General features: G+C 45.8%; 1 protein-coding gene across 1 annotated transcript in view; it reads left to right on the forward strand.

Moving 5' to 3' along the window:
• The window catches only part of LOC131262818 (T-box protein H15-like), a 43,299-nt gene that overhangs the window by 5,387 nt on the left and 21,858 nt on the right, over window positions 1–16,054 (forward strand). Inside the window, exons 2-3 of the mRNA XM_058264897.1 lie at window positions 2,961–3,169; window positions 3,246–3,376. Coding sequence (XP_058120880.1) covers window positions 2,961–3,169; window positions 3,246–3,376 — 340 coding nt within the window. The remainder of the gene's footprint in view (window positions 1–2,960; window positions 3,170–3,245; window positions 3,377–16,054) is intronic.

Here is a 16,054-nt window from a genome sequence, read left to right on the forward strand (position 1 = left end):
TTGCAGAAAATTACATTTCCTAATCTATCATTCATTCATTATCCTCAATCTATTCTAAAAACTGATCTCCTTTATATAGCTTCTTTTCATTTCAACCAAAATAAAACACGGGAATGCGATGTTTGGTGACCTTTTCTTCATCAAAACTCAATTCAGATAATGCTCAATGAAACTCACATCATTCTCACATTTTCATATTCTTTATTTACTTTCATTCGGAAGATTAGAACATTGGAAAAAGTTGTATTTACGTGATCGTGTATTTTTAAATGGATCAAATGCAAGAACTAATCCCTAAGATAAAATTGAAGAATTGAATAATAAATAGAATAGTTTCATGTTGGTTGTGAGTTCAACAAATTTATGCCAAAGGGGTCCAAAAAGTGTATGCCAAAGGGATATTGTTAAATATTGTTAACTCTTGGATTTACCGTTGGTTTTTAGATACATCTCGATGGAATATCCAAACTTAACTGTAATTAAATGATTTATAACAACCGTTGGCTAAAGCTCACACATTCATACACAGTTAGCGTGAAGTCATTGGAATTAAAACCAAACTAAATTATCTTTAATTTCCATTTATCTCCCGCTGACCACGAGACAGCGCATTTGTTTGATTAAACATGTGGTTTCATAAACCATGTATTATATTTTCATCAACAGCGGTGTAGGTTTAGTCTCGCGCCGACCTCCACCCACGGATAACGGGGGTCGCTCAAGCCCGCGATGGAAATGTGGTTTCGGTGTTGGAGAGCGGCAAGGGATGTTGCAGGGTGGCAGAAAAATCAACAGCAAACAACATCGAGTTGTTGTCAGCTCCGCGTCGGTCGATTAATTGCAACCGCGGCGAACCAAACGGCAGCACCGAACCTGTCGAGTTGTCTAATAATTTTCTATTACTCGTTTCGGACCCCAAAAGAGGGGGTCGCCTCGCGGGGCTTGTGGATGGCAGGGACACAGAAACACACACACGGACATTCGGTCGATCGGCGAAGGTAATTATGGTTTCGGTTGCACTCGGACTGAAACCGGTTTTTGGTGGCGAAAAATCGGGCACTCGCTAAATTGGAAATTGGAATAACGCGCCAAAAGTCCTCGTCATGGCGGACGGACGGTGTGTTGATTGAATGACAGCTCATTTTGGTTTTCGGGCGACGTAATATTCGGCATTAGCTGCTTACCATTTCGCAGCTCGTGTAAGTGTGGCTCCGAAACCCGTCGAAATCAGAGGCCCTTTGCCACAACCTTCTAACCATCTGTTGTGGCTTGTCGGAACCCGACCAGAAAGGAACCTCTGGCATGTAAAACCCAGTAGAGAAGGGGATATAGGGGCTGAATGCGCGTGAAAAGATCCGCTGGCAACACTGTTATTATCTATCGAGTAGGTTATTATTTTATCATTACGCATGTGGTGCCACGGTTTCCATTTCCCGACCTCACACCGAGCTTCAAAGGACCTTCGGACTCGGCACCAATCGATCAGATGCGTCTCACGGCCCGCCAGCCGTGATGCGTGCGTGTCACTCGGTCCTTTTTGATTCGCTGTCTAATTTTGATAAATTGTATAATTAAAGGGTCATTTCCCACTCGATCACTCTGCGGTGTGGTGCGAGTGAGGTGCTCGGAAAACCAGCAGTTACCAGCTAAGTGGAGCAGCAGTCGGGTGCCTGCGTTCGACTGAGGTCCTCGAGCGCATCCTTCGCGATCGGTGGTAAATCAAGGATGTGGCCGGAATCGGAAGGGGGGATGTTTCATTTCCAACATCTGACGTGGGCCGTTGTTTGAGAGGTTTCCCTTGAACGAAACCTCCTAATGATTGCTTTCTTAGCGGTCTAGGGTGTTAAAGTATACCTATTAGGTGTTGGCGATTATTGAATTTTTCAAAGGGTTGGACAACCGTTTTGTTCTACCAAGCGAGACAAAACGAATGGTTATTAAGCTTCAAATCTGAAATTTGTTTTTCAATGTGTTTTTAAGAAAATTTTCTGCTTCACAAAGCACTTATGGTTGAGATAAAGTAAAGAACAAATGATTCAAGAAGATTGTTTTCAAATAGAAAAGCTTTAGATCAACATAAAAATAAATTCATCGTGAAGAAAAACAAGATGATATAATTCTTGCTCACGGAACACGAAGAAACCTTTTAATATATAAGTTTGAGTATACAACCATACGTAAAAAAATGTTAACCCATGACATTATTTTTTGCTCGGTAAATTTTTAATATATTCTACTAAAAATCCTTTGAAACAAAACTGTTCTATAAACTTTTCTTGTGCCGCTCTTTTTCTAAGGTACTCCATTTTTCCCAAAATGGCTGCAGTAAGCCAACACGCAAAACGAAATCCAATAAATCATCAAAAACTCGACGATGATTTACTGCGTCGAAGTAAGCGGAAGCTTCAAACCCGAATCTAGTCTGCCTATCTACGTTTGCTCGACGTTATCGACGCTCGCAACTGTTGGCGAGTGAAAAAGAAACTTTGTTTTTCGCGTACGTAGCTGTAGAAAAAAGGGAAAGCAAGTTTATTTTCCAAGAACTGTGGAACTACACGAAACGCTGCCTTCTGAGTACCTAGAACGAGCGCGGAATAAGTACATCGACTTACATGTAATTAGAATAAATTTAAGAAAATTTGAATAATTTTCCTAGGTGTCGGTGGCGCGCGGGTCCCCGTCCGTACGCCAAACTCCCAGAGCTGCCCCACGCGTGCGAATTGTTTCACGGCTCATTTGGATGCAAATTTAATTAGATCATGTTTACGCGCCAGATGAGAGGTCGGCGAGTGGCGCGAATGGGCGGGGTAGGCTTTATTTGTGATTTATTTACGACCGACGTCGAGCGGGCTAGATGGACGCTATCAACAAATGTGTGTAATGTGCGGAGCAATTATTTATCACACCTTCCTAATCGATCGCATATCTTTACATTTTCGTTTTTACATTGTCCCACGTAGGTCCACTTTCCGTGGATCGGTTTCCCGAGCCGGACGACGAGGTCGACGTGGATGTGGAGCAGTGTAGCGACTCCGAGGCGGCTCCAGCATCTGCCCGAGGTTCCTCTACGTCGAACCGTGCGTCACATTCCCGGAATGGAACGCACTCACCGACCCGCACGACCGGCACTCCCTCGGACGAGGAACGACTCACGCCAGAGCCAGCTCCGGTAGGTACTTCCCGCTCCCAGAGCTGGTAGCTCCGGGAATAATTCATGCATTTTTCTTTGTCACCCTGTGCTGCAGAGCAAACCGACCATCGTTGGATCGTGCAATTGCGACGAGTTGCGGCCCGTTCAGTGTCACCTGGAGACGAAGGAGCTGTGGGACAAGTTTCACGACCTCGGCACCGAGATGATCATCACCAAGACGGGCCGGTAAGTATTGGCCTCCCTCTCTAACTCTCTCTCTCTCTATCTCGCTCGGCGATGGCGGTGTCGCTTTGACAGATGTGTCAATCAAGTCAGAGCCCTGTCACAGGGTGGCGGCATACCAATCGCTGGACGTTTTTTCTACGCTCCAAGTCGCCCCAACCTTGTCGTCTGACAACAGCGCATCTGTCAACAGTGTGGAGTAGTCGCCGCGCCGCGGTAGTAGTAGGTTCGGACTTGAGTAGTTGTTCGACGGCCCCCCCACGGGGTTGCAGAAATTGCTCCCAGTGTTCACCGCCACAGGGTGGCGCAAGCACTCCGAAAGGTGTGTACGCACTCACCAGCTTAGTCAGCATGTGTGTGTGTGTGACTAGTAGCAGCGACCTGGCAGGGCATATAGGCAGTAATTGCGCCCAAATGAGTTTGTAATCGTTGGGCAATTAGCACGCCCAGGCTAGGGATCGGTTGCGCTCGGTTGCGCGGCCTCCCTTTAGCAAAACTCCTCCTCGGTCACCTCGGTGACACGTGTCGAACCGTGGATTTAGTGCCGGATCGGGCAAGCTCATAGGTGAGGCTATTTCTAGCACGGCGGCGCTATTTTTACAAGTCACTTTGACCTCGCAAAGCTACTCCTTTGCTTGAACTGAGACGATGATTCATTGGATACTGTTCATCTTTTCATTACTCTTAGGCCTCCGGGAGACGATTGACAGTGTTGTTTGGGTTGTTGTTGACCCTTTTCATGGAACCCTTTCTTAGCTCAAATACTCTCAAGACTTGTACTCTTTACTTTTATGCCTCGTTTTTGGAGCATGATAAAGTTCTTATCACCTTTTTCGAAGTAACTTTCTAAATTGTTATGAGTTACTTTCAGGATATTAAAAACAGAGAGATCAGTATTCTTCAGTTTTCGAACGGCATAATACCGGTTTAAAATATAAGGGAGAATGTCACAGAACATTTTCCCCAAATAGAGATCAATTCCTGCTTGAGGATATCGTGCGATATAGGAGATGATGAGTTCAGTAATTCCTCCATTTTTAAGTAAGAAAGGCTCTGATCAGTACGGTTTTTTGTAATCTGTAGGTTATTACACCTTTTTGATCACTACATGATGCTTTATATTTCTTTTATCTAGTTTTATCTTGTTCTCCAGCACCTTTGGATACTTGAACTGAGAAGGGGTTAATCTCCGCTGAATGATATGTGTTGTAAATAGATCAATCGGATGGATGGATCGAGGGATAATCCACCAGCCCGAGATTACACGGCCTCCACTACCCTCGTAAAACCTTTATAGTCCGGGTGGCACGATGTACGGGCAAAGCATCATGTTTGGTGTTGTTCACCTAAGCATCGGACAACCGCTCGCCCAAGAAGCGACATAAACTTCCGCTGGAACAAGATTCTTTCCTCCCGTTGACTGTGCGATCGTAAACGGTGCAATCTCCGGGGAGCAACCCTGGTTCCCGGGGCCAGTTCAGCAAACAGTTTTTCACACCTTCGTCACTCGTGAGGCGTTATGCTTTCATTCCCCCCTACCTTTGTGCCTCGAACCGAATTGCGCACATGTAATCCGGTCCATCCTGCTCTGGCTGGCTTCTCACGCAAGTGCGCTAAATTTCTCAACCGGCTTAGGCTCGGGGTCCGGGACTGGCGATGTTGTTTTTATGAATTTACGAGCCCCCGAGTCCCCCCGGGGGTTTCACACTCACCCGGGCGACACATCGAACATCGGTTTCGAACAAGCGCGGGTTCCTGGCCTCGGATCGGGTCTGAGGTCTTGTTGAGGCCCTCACCTCGCCGGGGACACCGTGGCATGATGGCACCCGAAAGCTCGTTACCGGTGTTCCGCCACCCGCGGCCAGAACGGTCGATCCGGTTGTTAGGAAGTGTGAAAAACAGACAGATCGAGACGATCGTGCCCACCTCGCGAGCCGGATCATAATCAGGTTCGATTTGATCCGGCGCATTGTTGTTCCCCCCCTTCCTTTCGCCCGCTGCGGTCGTGAATTTTCCCTCGAAGACCTTGGCCTTGCCATTGCCTGCCTGGGAATGTGCGGTTTCCCCCATCATCTTCCGCGCGGCAGCTTCCTTACATCGACCCGACTCGACTCGACGCTGCAATAAAGCAATAAAATCACTAATCCAGTCGATGAAAGTGATAAATTTTCAACATGTCAATGGCGAACACGGTTTCCGTGCATGGCCACAGTAGTAAAACGGTAGACGTGGAAGCAACGTCCCGGTGGCGTTTGCGTGCCTGTGTGTTTGTGTGTGTGTGACGCTGGTGTTGGCAGGGCTTGAAACGAGTTTATCGGGTTCGCCGTTCGCTAGGGCATGCGCATTTCGGACACCTTTGGCATGTCCGCGCCGTGCAGCAACCAACCGGCATGAGAAACCCATACGGCCAGCGCTCGTAGGCCGCCCCGTTTCGTCCTCGCCGTGGGGGAGTTTTTTCCAGGTCGAGAACCTGATCGTGGACGGAGCGATCCACGGTGGGGCCATAGACATTCCTCGTGTTTTACGGGTTCCGTTTCAATTTCTTCAAATAAAATCATAATTTACGGCTACCTCCCCGACACTTTCCTCCCCTTCCGTCCCACAAACGGCATCGGGAGAGTGTTTAAAGTGGACCTTCCTGTCAACGAGTGTCCGCTGCCACCAGGTTCGCTGCCTACGCGCCACCAAGCCATTCCCCGGGCGGAACCCGGTGGAATAAATCAATAAGCATAAAGGAAAGATTTACGCTTATAGATTTTCTTCACTTTTAATTTTCTGTTTCGTCATCCCTTGGAAATGCGCTGCTTTTCTCACTCCCTTCTGGTGTCGATTTTGAATTAAAGTAAAGTTTTGATCATCACTGTGCGACATCGACTGTGAGTTGTGCTGCTTTTTTATGAGTTCAACACGATTGAGTTTATAGGTTTTCTCATCTTCCTGTCTCATATCTATTGGCTTGGGGTTTAACTCTTATAAGCCTACAGTTGAAGCTTCAACATGTGTCGACAGAAGATGGTTTTATTCCACTTTTTTTTTTACGCGGGGTATTTTTGTTTTTGTCGTTGCGAATAACTTCATGTATCGAGTGGGTCATGTACGTGATCTTTCGTGCTGATGATCCCCGTATTTATTGGCTGCGAACGTGTGTCGGTCAGCGGTCAAGATTATTACAGTTTACAACCCAACTTCTGCGGCGTCATTTTGTGTTGGTTCGACCAACGTGACTTTCAAGTATAATTTTAATGAATTTTGAAAGCTTACTGATGTTTGTTTTGGAGAAAAAAGATTACTGTTTTAAGTTACGCCTGTGAAAGTACATGATTTCGACGAGTGAAAGTCTTACAAACGGTGTGTAAATTATTTTGGAACCAAGTACATGTTTACCGAATTTGTGTTTTTGATTTATCGATATAAAGCTTTCGGACATAAAATATTCCATAATTGGCTTCATCACGCTCACTCACTCCGGCCGCACAAGTATCGGCAGACAAACACACACACACCAATTCCCTGTGAGTTATTTAAGGAGTCGTATAGGTTACGCATTTCAATTTTATTTTTTCTCATGCTCAACCTCAAAAATCGGCAGGAAACCCGGCCCGGACCGGGCCGAAACGATAAGCTCCGATCGAAATCGCCGTTTCGTCGATCAGCATGTAATTAAAATTAAATTTATATATCAAATTACTGCTGGCGAGAAGAGCAAGAAGCTCGAAGATAATCATCGATTCGGTGTCGTTCGAAAGTGACAAAACAAGATAATAAAAGAATTCCATTTTCACCAGCGGCCCGAGTCGAAGCTGCCAACATGGCTGCGTCCTACGATCGTCGAGTGGTTTTTTTTAATTTACTTTTTAAGCTCCTCTTCTCGTAGCCTCCCGGTTGGAACCCGTTCTCGTTTTCCCAATGAAGCAGCAAACGGTGTAAAACGGTCTCTCGAAGGGATCCCGGATTGGCAGCCAGCGGGAAGCGGACGGGATCTGATCAACATCGATCGGACACCGCGGATCGGTGTTGGCTGTCTCGAGCTCTTCTTCCATCCGTTTCCAGCCGACGCGGGCCATCCGAGACGATAATCAGTTCGATGACAGCTTTAGTCGTTGTTTCCTGTTAATTTTATTAGTTTAATTTCCTTAATTTCACCCAACCCGAAGACGCACCGAAGCATCGATCGATCGATGGTGTTCTGAGCGTGGTTTGGCCGTTGTTTTTTTTCTCTCGTGAGGATGAGAACGGCTTCGGCAGGAAGATGGCCCATGCAAGACGCAGGCCTTGCCAATCGTTAATCGCCGCGCAAGAAAATAAACACCTTCATTTGATTGCATTTCGGGTCGGTTCACTCTTGACCTCGCCGTTTCGATTGTCTTTCCCTGGCTCGCTCTTGCGTTGCGTAAATGTTATCTTGTTCCATTCCCACTGTTTATCCACTCAAAGTGATGGAGTATTCCTAAAGTTGCAGAAATTTGATCCGCTAAATCGTTAAACAACTTGGAATCTTGTGTTCGCTTAATGCCCGGTCGGTTCGTGGACAGCTTCTTGCAGAAGCTCCATGTACGGGAGGAATCATGCAGAAGAGGTTGGAAAGAAAATGATCATTGCACCATTTTCGCTGTCTAGTTTCTAATTAAGACCCTTTATTTTTAGACGTCCACGGTAACGCCTCATCGTTTACACGGCCTCCGAAGCATGATCTCCTCTCACGTTTCTCACGGGATGTGACATTTTTCCGCATTTTCGCGCCCCTTTTAAGGGTGTGAGGATTCCTTGCACGCTTCTCAGCAGGACAAAAGAGAGGGAAAAAATACCATCCCAGCGTGATTATGATTTCATAAGATAAATTTCCGATCATGAATGGACCGCAAAATTACACCACATAAACAATTTATGCCCGACCGCAATGTGTGTGTGTGTGTATCTGAGGACTGAGGTGTAGACGAAGGGGAACGTTAGGAAACGGTGGAAGAAAAGAAAGGAACCAAAATGGGAAGACATATGGAATGATATCCACGGTAAAGAAAAACGGGACGGGACAACCCGGGCTTTGGCCAGTTCCCTTCCGAAAGAGATCTACTTTCCACGCGCTTGACCCAACGGACGGTCCGTTTTCCTTCCCCCTTTCGTCACCGTCGTCCCTGGTGCCGCAGTGCGTCACTGCAAAAATGGTTCTCTGTGCATTAAATAAATAAACAGTCATTTAGTTTGATTTATCTTCCGGTGGCAACAGCTTCTTCGCAAACCTCTCGTAATTTTTGTTCGTTCTTTTTCTCTTCTTTTCCTACCTTCGATCGGTTCCTCGCAACCCTGCCGCGTTGGATTCCTTTTATTTTCCCTTTTCTTAGGGGGCGCTTTTTCCACACCTCTTTCGAACCGGAGCGAAGACGTGGAACTTTCAAAGGAGGAATTGAACGAAAGGAACTATTACACGTGCCCAACGTATACATACATGTAAGGGGACGCAAAGGGGGTAGCAACAATATTTGCACTGAAGTGCATCAACCAACATAGACACATAAACACACGAGGGCTGCACATTGGGATCCGTGATGCACTGAAGAAAAATGCAACTTCGGAACGACATTTGGTCCATCCCAGACGGTTGGCGCCGGCTGAGCAGGGCGTGACAGTGCGAAACAGCGGGAAATCTGTCCGGGTTCCGTCGAGTTTCACCTGCCAGTCGATTAAGAATGCCCCGATGACGATTAGCCGATATCTCTTCTATCAAGAATAATATCGTTCCTGTCGTGTTCGCTTATTCTTGCGATCGAGCTCGAAGCGAGAATGAACAAACTGTGGAGGAGCTTTTCAAACGATAAATCGATCGATAACGCCGGGTGCTGTAACGTCCCGTTCCGCGGCTGGCATGTTTCGCTAGATTAAAAGTCGAATATCGTTACACGCGCAGAATGAATGTTTCTCCAATCGATCAAACGTTATCCGATGTGTTAATCGACCAATTTCCGGGCAGGATGCATTCGAAACACAAATGATAACGTGCGAGGGGCAGAGGGAAGCCATTTTTGCAGACATTTATTTTTGCATTGGGCTGAATGAAATAATTATGAAACAGTTTTGATCAATTGAGCAACTGACTGAAATTAATGGCTAAATGTTGTGCAGTTAAAATTCATTCCTTGAAGTTGATGATAGATAAACAAACATTTGAGGCTTCTACATTGGAACCAATAGGACAACAAGGACACGGGTACAACATGTAACATTCAAAGAAGTTTGCCAAAAACAGCATCATTCTATTTTAAAACTCTTTCAAATCAATCAAGTCGTAAAAGAGAATTAATAAACGAGATAACTAAAAATTGATATCTTGAGCTGATTGAAGCTTTATAGGATGTTTTGATTCTTATCAAATCGTTCTGGTTATAGTCTTAGATGTTTTTTGATGTCGAACCGAATAAACATGACATCTGGTAGAATCTACTCGTTAAACTAGTTCCTTCGTTTAGAATAGGGGTCGCCATACATGTCTCAAAAAGACCAGTTGATTAAAAGGAATTCGAAAGCGCGGGCCAGATACCTTAAACGATGAAGAATGAATGTTTTCAAAGTGATATCCTTTTCAATGGAGAATCATTTTGCTAAAGCACTAAAATTTTCTTAGGGACCGGATAAAATCAGTTGACGGGACGGGCTTTGCCGACCCCTGGTCTAGAATCGTCAGTCTAGATCGTAGAATAGTAGCAAACAAATAAACGGAATAGCGGTACATACAGTGGTGGATTGCCCGAAATAAAGATTCCCAGGGATGAAACAAAACCTCCATCGACGAACTTCGAAACTTCACATCCCATCAAGCATCAGAAGACGTACTTGTTCCGTTTGATGTCTCATCGTTCCCAGGCTCAATCCGACTAACCGGATGAAATGAGACGCGGCCGAAACAGCTTGACCATTGATGTGCTTTTCCGGTGGCTTCGGGAGCAACTTCCCATGACCGGTTTTTGGGCCGTTTGAAATACGAGGCGTCCCGGAGCGGAAAAGAACCTCCAAGTGGTCAGTCACACGTTGGTCAAACCTTCCGATTCTGACACCGTCGAGAAGTGGTTTTACAATCTTGTTACCATGCTTTTCTCGGGCTCAGAACTAACTCGCGGCCAAAATTTGCTCGGCAGCATCTCGCATGGCAATAAATTTCCCTAACGAAGTGTGACCTTTTTTGCCTTCCCCGAACGTGATCCGTCGGGGTTTTCGTTTGCGTTTGCGATACGCTCCCGGAAGCGATCGGGCTTTTTTTGCCCTTTTTTTGCTTCGGCTTGAGAAGCGACGCGATTCCAAAGACTCGTGGCAACACGATCTCATCGAACATTCATCGAAAGTGGACCACTTTGCTCGGGGCATTTGTGCGCGCTCCTCGCGACGAGGTCTATTCGTCGTTGGACATTGGGCTGGGGTGAGTCTTGCAGGCCACCCGCGGCGTCGCTGGTTGCATGAAGTTGGGATCCAACGTGCTGCAAACCCGTATGCAAGTAGGTTCCTGGACCTTCGTGGGCCCAGAAGTTGTGGCCTCTTCAACACCTCTTTTGCCAGCTCGATGAATGCATCCGCCGACCGAAGCCGGATCCTAGCGAAAGCGACATGAGTGTGTGTGTCTTGTGTCAGCCTTCTTAAACAACTTGTTCTATCGGTGGGACGCTAACGGTTTCCTCACCTCCGCCAGGTATCAGGGCTGTCTTATCTTATCGTGTGCAGCCGATAGGGAACATGCTCTTTACAAGCTTCTGTGTTCGACACGGGAACCGGTTCCGAGCCGCGGGTCCTAGCTTCCGTCTTCGCACCGCTCCGACACCCGGTGAACGATGTTTACGCACCTTATCCGAACGCAAGCCGTCTTTTCGACGACTTTATGCGCCTTATCCGGGCGCCGTTTATGTTTCCCAACCTTTTGCCGTGCCGTTTCGTTTGGTGCGCACCGTTTTATGGCTCGTGGTCGGATAATTTGCTCCCATATCGGCGTTTGTTTCGAATTTAATACACGCGAAAGCCGAAGAGCTTAAGCGAAGGAGAGCCAAAGCGAGCTGGATATCCTTGGCCACCCGGTTTGCAGCCGAGTCGAGGTTGGGAGATTGTTATCGGAGGGAACATGCATTGCTCGAGTAAGAATGTTACACTTGCACAGGATTAAACGGGTTCCGTGGCCTTTTAATTCCAGCTCGGAACGGAAAAGGGAATGTAATTTTTATATCCTTTTTTGGAAATTTCCTTTCCACATATTATGCTCCACAATTATGAGCATTATTTTGTCATATATATTTTTTTAAAATATGTCGATTGTTTGAAACATATTTCATCAAGAGCGTAATATTTTTACTTTGTTTTTCCCAACCTCTAAGGATATGTGGAAAATGTAATTTTATTTATAGAGCGTATAGCAGTGAACAGTTTAAATAAGAAAAACATAGTGTTCGTTTTCAGATGAAGGAAGTACGAAATCAACTCCAAAAAGAATGTTCTAGTTATTTACTTTACTGTATTATCTGTTTTGAAATCATTTTTGCAAGATTAAGCTTGATTTGAAACCGGTTCTTATTTATTTTTTAATTTAGATTTAAGGCGAACGCATACCATCCTTCTCCGGGTGGATCGGTTTCGATTGTTTCTTTTAACACCACGTAAGCTGTATGCTTTCCTCCCTGCATTTTTTGTTTTTTGGAGCCCGTTTCGTGACGGTTTGCCGTTGCGAGCCAAGGAAAATTGAATGTCCGACAGCAAATGGTCATGTTTTTCGGGGTGTTAAATTTATTCTTGCCACACTTTCATTCCGAACCCACGAAGAATGCACTCGAAAAGGTGGCCTTTCAGCCGGTGTATTGGTACGTGTTTGTGTGTGGGTTCCTTTAGGGATGAACGCATATAAAAGTAGCGGCGCTAACATTGTTTTCAAGTGCATTTTGGAAGGCGATTTTCGTGGAAGCCGGAAAGTGGCGATCCTTCGAATGCGGATGAGGAAAATTGTGTCGGACCCTGGGCGCCTCCGCTCGCCGTAAATCTCACCGTTTTACACCAGTTTAAAGTGATGATATTTATGCTGTGGTGTCACATTATGCGGATTTTACCCGTTCGCGTTCCACTTGGTTGTGGTGCAGGTGATAAAAGATTTAACTTTTTTGCCTTATTTGTGGGGAAAAAAAATAACGCGAGGTAAAAATAAGGCCCCTCTCTATCACTCGATCGCACGTTGCTATCTTCGGTGGAAGGCGAAAAAAAAACACCGAACTGGATGCTGTGCGGGCGTAAGGCTACCGGCTTCGTTGCTTCCACCCGGGGCTTGGATGGGATGGACGGGAGGTCACGATTTATGTTTTGGCCGGCCATAAATAATACGATTATGACGAGCTGCCGTTGGGCGGTGGGCATGCGGGGGGTTTTTGTTTACTCACGAATGAGTGGTGGTAATTTTTTTCCCTGCCTTCGCAAACCTTGCTACCCCGGCGTCTTAAGTCCGGCGGGTCTGTAGCGAAAATCGGCCTTTTTTCTGTGGCTGAAAATATTTCGTCGATCCGCGCGCGCACTATTGATGACGTGATCGTGGAGTAATGCGGTGCAGATTGGAATACAGAAATACCACAACAAGGAGTAGAAAAAAAAACGCCACCCGGAAAAAAAGAAACAATCCTTTAGCACCCCCTTTGGGGTTTCGGCTTCCCGCTGGCAGTTCGGGGCCGAGGGTGCGTTGTAACTAATTGGGCACATTTTGGGGCCCGGGGTTCGCTGGTCGAACATACGATGATGGTTTTAACGATCCGGTCAACACTTTGACTGCCTGGTGGTTGTAGCAGTTGTTGGTGGTCATGCGATTCCGCGTCGTGTTTTTTTTTTGTGGCAATACGGCTTGTTTCGCCTTTTTTTTGCGTTACGGTGGCCCGGCCGAAAACAACGCCGAGTGTCGAAAAGCACGTTTTCAGTCATTAGCGAGTGGTTTGCGGTACAATATTATGCATGCGAATCGGCGAAGGTGGTGTTAATGAAACGATTTTGGGGGATAAAATAATGAGATAACACTTGGCCAGTTTACCATATTGGCCACACGAGGGGCCTTTCTGTTCCGTTGTTGTGGGTTGCGTTTCAGATTTATTGAAAACATGTTTCTTTCACGAACTTTGCTTGCTTTTCTTCCACGAGTTCGTTCGATTTGAATATTAACAAAACTTGTTTAAAAAGACACTTAGGCGTTTTTATAAAATAATTACTTTAAATTTACCCTTAATTAAAGCAAAACTTAACGTCTTTTTTGTAAGAGGACTCCTTTTCATCAAACATTTAGTGAGACGACTCCATTCGTGCTTCATCACCAGCAAAGGATGTACCTTTCCGAGCCTTGTTGGAGTTGTTTCCGGAGTATTTTTTTCTCCAAAGCGGTTACACTTCTCGATCGTTTCTACATCACGCTCAATCGGTTATACAGCTCTTTTTTCGAAGTTTCGATGTTGGCGAACTCGAGCCCGATAGGAAAAGCACTCATCGGAACGAACGAACAAAAAAAAGACCAAACTGGGAAATAAAGCGTCGCTTCTCCAATCGACGGTAACATGCAAATCGATCATTAGGGCGCCGCGGCGGCAAAAGGGTTTGTTTCATAATTTGTCTTTATGTTTATGTCACCTACCCCACGCTTCCCTGGAGTACGTAAACGAGTGTTACATTTTTATTACAGTACTTTGTAACGTGCGTTTTTCTGTTCTCCTTTTGTTGTATTATTTCCGTCATTTCCTTTCGGTTCCATTTCACAAGTTACCGCTCAATCAATATATCTGTAGGACTACAACACCCGGCCGGTGCGAGGGTGGTCAGTGTCGAATTGGCCGCCTTTCGGGGTTGCTCGTCGAGGTGACTCCTTTTCCGCGCGACAAAACCGTCCGTCTCCTCCACCAAGCGTCCATTGAACCGTACCGCGTGCGCCATACTGGGGGACTTTGGTTTTTGGTAATCATAATTTCCGAAATTAATGATCCTTGGAATGACAGCTTGAATATTTTAGGTCAATTGTGAAACGGCGTTTTTATTCACTTTTTGTTGACGTTTCATTCGAGGTCTGAAAACAGCCTAAACGGGGAATGTTGGTGGGAGTGCAAACTGCCTGGTGCGATGCCATTTTGGAAACGTTTTTAATTTGAATCAATACAACGGACAGTAAAGGTCTTAAATTGTGCATTGGTAGAACGTTTTTGGATTGAAGACACGCTTAGCATTCGAAAGTTTTGCTGCAATTTCGTTTGGCGGCAATTATTCCAGTCTTATCAAATCTTTATCGTAAAAAGTAAGAAAATTGAAACTTGACAACAATGACATGTAAATTGTCTTACGATTAGCTAGAGTTATGCAGTGTCTTTTTAAACCAAAACCATCATTTTTCATTCTACATTATTCGAAATCAGTCTGACGGACAGGAAGTGGCACATCACGCAGAAGAAAGCAGGTACAAAACATTCAAATTTTCGTCCAAAAAGAAAATGAATTTGTTTGTCGAAAACAACCAGCGCATGTTGCTTGTGTCTATCTTCTTAAAAGGAAAACTAAAACATCAACATTTCCCCATGGCTTATTCCCACATTTCCGATCGCAAAGTTGTTGTGTGCCAAATTGATTGAGCTCCTTCCATCGGTTGGTCCCAAATTAAATTGATTAAGCCAAATGTCAAACAATCGTTGCTATTCGGCGCAAAGGAAGGCGAACACCGATTGGCAGCCGTGCGTTTTTTTTCTGGCAGCATTGTTGAATGCGGATGCGCTTCCCGCGCGGCCAATTGACAGTGAAGTGCATGAAATCCTAGAAAGGTGAGAAAAATGGCACCCTCCCAGGATTCGTGCGAGGATGTTTTCCATGCCATGCACGCGGAGAATGTATCTGTGTATGTGTGTCACGTTGTTTGAGCGACCGCGGAAACTCCGGAAGGTTGTGGTCCACGGATTTGCAATGGAAAAAGCCGGAGGAGAAAAAAAGGGCGACAGACAAAACATGACAGCGGCAATTGCGGGTATCATTGCGTTCCGCTACCAGCGCGCTAATCTGTCAATCAAAACATTTGCACCCCACCACCATCAGCACCACCACCACCACCACCAGCAGCATTGCCTACGTCAGCTGTCAAAACGCCGACCAGCCGTGACGCGTAGCTGTCAGTTGATGAGGCAGGAACATAAAGGAGCAAACACACATAACGGATGAGAACGGAAGCAAAGAGAGGGTCACCGAATCGGCAACTCCGGCAAGGGGGAACAAACGCCTGTCTTCCAATCAGGAGCTGCATCCCCGTCCCTGTGTAATCGATCCTCGACGTCAACGACGAGAAGACGAGATAAATCCTGTGGCTTTTTGACATTTCTTGTAATGCCGCAACTTACGTTGACATTGATCGTCAATTACATTGTGATTCTGAATCTCGTGGAGAATTTTCCCTAAACCGAGCCACCGGTAAATGTTTTATTGGAAACAGGTTTATCTTTGCCCGCTTTTCCACGCATTTCAATCACGATGCGAACGCAAAGATACCGCGCCAAGCAAAAATTCCGGATGCTGCCATCAGATCCATTTCCGGGATTGGCTTCTATAATTTAGATGACTATTGTTGACCACCGATTCAAATCGGTCGGTTTGCTCGGCTTTCCCGCGGTCTCCTCCAGTTTGCTACCAGTTTCGTCATCAACAGCATCATCAGATCTCATCATGTTG

The sequence above is a fragment of the Anopheles coustani genome, chromosome 2 (genome assembly GCF_943734705.1).
Source record: "Anopheles coustani chromosome 2, idAnoCousDA_361_x.2, whole genome shotgun sequence".
In the NCBI taxonomy this organism is placed as follows: Eukaryota; Metazoa; Arthropoda; class Insecta; order Diptera; family Culicidae; genus Anopheles; species Anopheles coustani.